The sequence below is a fragment of the Sinocyclocheilus anshuiensis genome, unplaced genomic scaffold (assembly GCF_001515605.1).
Source record: "Sinocyclocheilus anshuiensis isolate Anshui unplaced genomic scaffold, SAMN03320099.WGS_v1.1 scaffold1075, whole genome shotgun sequence".
In the NCBI taxonomy this organism is placed as follows: Eukaryota; Metazoa; Chordata; class Actinopteri; order Cypriniformes; family Cyprinidae; genus Sinocyclocheilus; species Sinocyclocheilus anshuiensis.
The window spans coordinates 1409137-1411947 of NW_015544163.1; the positions used below are offsets into that span (position 1 = coordinate 1409137).

Here is a 2811-nt window from a genome sequence, read left to right on the forward strand (position 1 = left end):
CTTAAATATTTAGACCTAATAGGCTATTTATTTTCAATCTTTTTTTACATTTTAATCTGGACTACAACATGCCCTAGATATTGTTTGAAAGTGTTTTGATTCTTTATTGTTCGGTCACACTTTACATTAGGGCTTCATTAGTTAACATAAACTGCCAATGAAAAATTCTTCTGAACATTCATTAATCTTAGGTATTCCAATATTTAATAACACGTTGTTAAAATCGAAAGTTGCAACTGTGTTATTTAATGAGCTAACATGAACTAAGACTTAATAACTAATAATTAATAACTTCTGTAGCAAATGTAGCTATTGCTCATTGTGAATGTTAATGCATTAACTAAGGTTAACTAATGAGGTCTTATTGTAAAGGGATACCTATTGGTCTTTATAGTTCTTTTGCACTTTAATCTGTGTAAAACTTTTAGCTTTATACATTTTTCTGTATTGCTTTATTGCATTTAAATGTTCAGCTATTATTGTTATAAGAAAAAAGTTATTAAACCTGTTATACTGTATTATGACAGCACTTTTTCAAACTAAATTCCAACACCGTGATAATACCGTATACCGTGATAAAAGCATTAGCAATTAATCGCAACATGAAAATTTTATACCGGCATATCCCTAGATGCAAGTATAATGAAGACACATGAAATCACTTTGAGGCGACTAAATTGGGTCACTTAAAATGAGCTTTATTATGAACAAATTGTGTTTTCTGACAAAGAATTATTATTGAGCTAAACCGAGAGGAAAACAGTTTTACATCGATTCATGTGGAAGTTTAAAGCACTGTTCACTGCTCAGCATAGTATTTTGTTATGGTCTTGGCTGGTTTATTGAATAGAGCACAGTTGAGGTCACTTCTCTTACCAGAGTTTTTCAAAGTGTACACGGTGTCACACCAGAGATCTGTTTGACCTCTTCTTGTCTTGACAGCAGTGACTTTAAACATCTCATATGGAGGAATCAGCACCTCTTCCTCATGAGGAAGCTTTGAATATTTTGTTAGATCAGCACCTTCACAAGTTTTGATTTCAAAACAAGATACAGTTCCAAAAAACTTTGTTTTGTTACGATTCATAGAGGAAGAAGTAAATGATCCAAAACTAACTTTTTTGTTCCGAACATTCTGTATAAATTTAAGATTTGTACCACGATAAGTTGAATAGCATTTCTTTTGTGTTTTCTTCAGAATCTGTATCGCATCTGTTAACAGAAAGTGAAGTGAATACCATTTGTATGTTTAGTTTTTGTATCTGTTCTTGTCATTACGATCAGCTTCATTAAACTTCTTATGTACCCCAAAACCTGAGTTAGTGTACACATAAATAGCAATTGAATGATTCTTTGTCAAGTTATCTCCTGGTGGCTTGTATTTCTTTTCAGCAAGTTTCCAAGCAATTGCAAATTTAGATTTGGGGTTAGACATTTCTTGCTTCATATATTTTGTCTCCACCAGGTCAGCCATTTTCTCTCTACAGCCCTTATATTGATCATCAACTGAATTCAGTGCCATATCCAGTGAAAATATCTGTCCTTCAGCAGCAGCTCTGTGATCCTGCAGCAACAGGAATCATAATGATCAATCGTCAGTATTCATGTCTGTAATATTCATACTAGAACACAAGCTTACCTGTCCTAGAGCAGCTATAACGAGGAGAAGAAGAGCTTTAATGATCAGCAGCATCTTGATTCAGTCAAATCCCTCAGATGATCTAGTGAAGAGCAGATGCTGAAAGACAAGAAACAGAGTTTCACAAATGCTAAATGCATCACAGTAATATGCTGCACAATAAAAGTGTTCACCAAATTTTTACATGACCAGTTTTAAATTTAAGGTATTTTCTGTCAAATATGCAATTAAACCTGTGATGTTCACTGATATATTGACCTTGACCTATACTGACCCCAAAATTAGCTGAGAATAGTGTGTGTCTCTTTATCTTTACTTTTCAGAAGTTCAGGAGCAACGATGAGAGGAGAAGATCAGAAAAGTCAGTCGCTCACAGTCAGACAACAAACCAAGTGACAAGGAAGGTTATTTATATCATTACAAATGTCTGTCTGTGTGTATTGTGGGAAACAATAGCTGAAGTGTGATCATGGTGCATCAGCTTGCCAACTCAACTGTTTAGCTCTTCATAATGCAACACCTGTGAGAGTCTGGTTTATCTGTGGTTTCACACAGGACAGTTCCTGTCACGTTATTACCAGAAAACAGGTTTGTTTTTGTGATGGGCAGATTCTGATCATGGAAATCTGCAGACACAAATACATCAGTCAATTTATTCATAATACTAAGTCACACTAGATGCACTGTATCTTTAACAAATATTTAGATCTGAAGAGTAAATGCAGCTGCATGCAGCAAATACCTGCCATGCACACTTTAAGCATCCCCTGTTATTAATTAATTAAAATAATAGTAGTCATAAATATTGAATAATAAACGGTCTAAGCTGCCTTGATATGATTGCTGTTTAGATGTCATTATATTTCTATAGACTAACCACTAGATGACAGTAGCGGCACATTTATCTTGAGGAAGAAGCGATTGTGTTAGTTTTGGTAGAGCTAAGATGGAATAAAGAGGCACATTTGTTACAGTTTCTTCACAGAGGTAAGAAACTGTACATGCTTCAAGAATACATTTCCCATAATGCTTTGGCGAAGAGAGAGTGCAGTAAGGAAGAGAAGTGATCGAATGCTGAAGAAATGATGGAATCCCTGTAAAACTGCTCAAAAACTTAAAGTCCCCATGAAATCAAAATTAAAGTTTTTTGGGTGTTAGTATCAATATGTTAG

At 34.4% G+C, this 2811-nt stretch overlaps 1 protein-coding gene across 1 annotated transcript; it reads right to left on the minus strand.

Annotated features, from left to right (window-relative positions):
* Positions 1–779: 779 nt before the first annotated feature.
* LOC107695673 (NAD(P)(+)--arginine ADP-ribosyltransferase 1-like) lies at positions 780–1693 on the minus strand. Its single transcript, XM_016495676.1, is given in 2 exon segments — positions 780–1564; positions 1640–1693. Coding segments are annotated over 2 exon segments (819 nt in total). The 3' UTR covers positions 780–799.
* Between the last annotated feature and the right edge of the window lie 1118 nt (positions 1694–2811).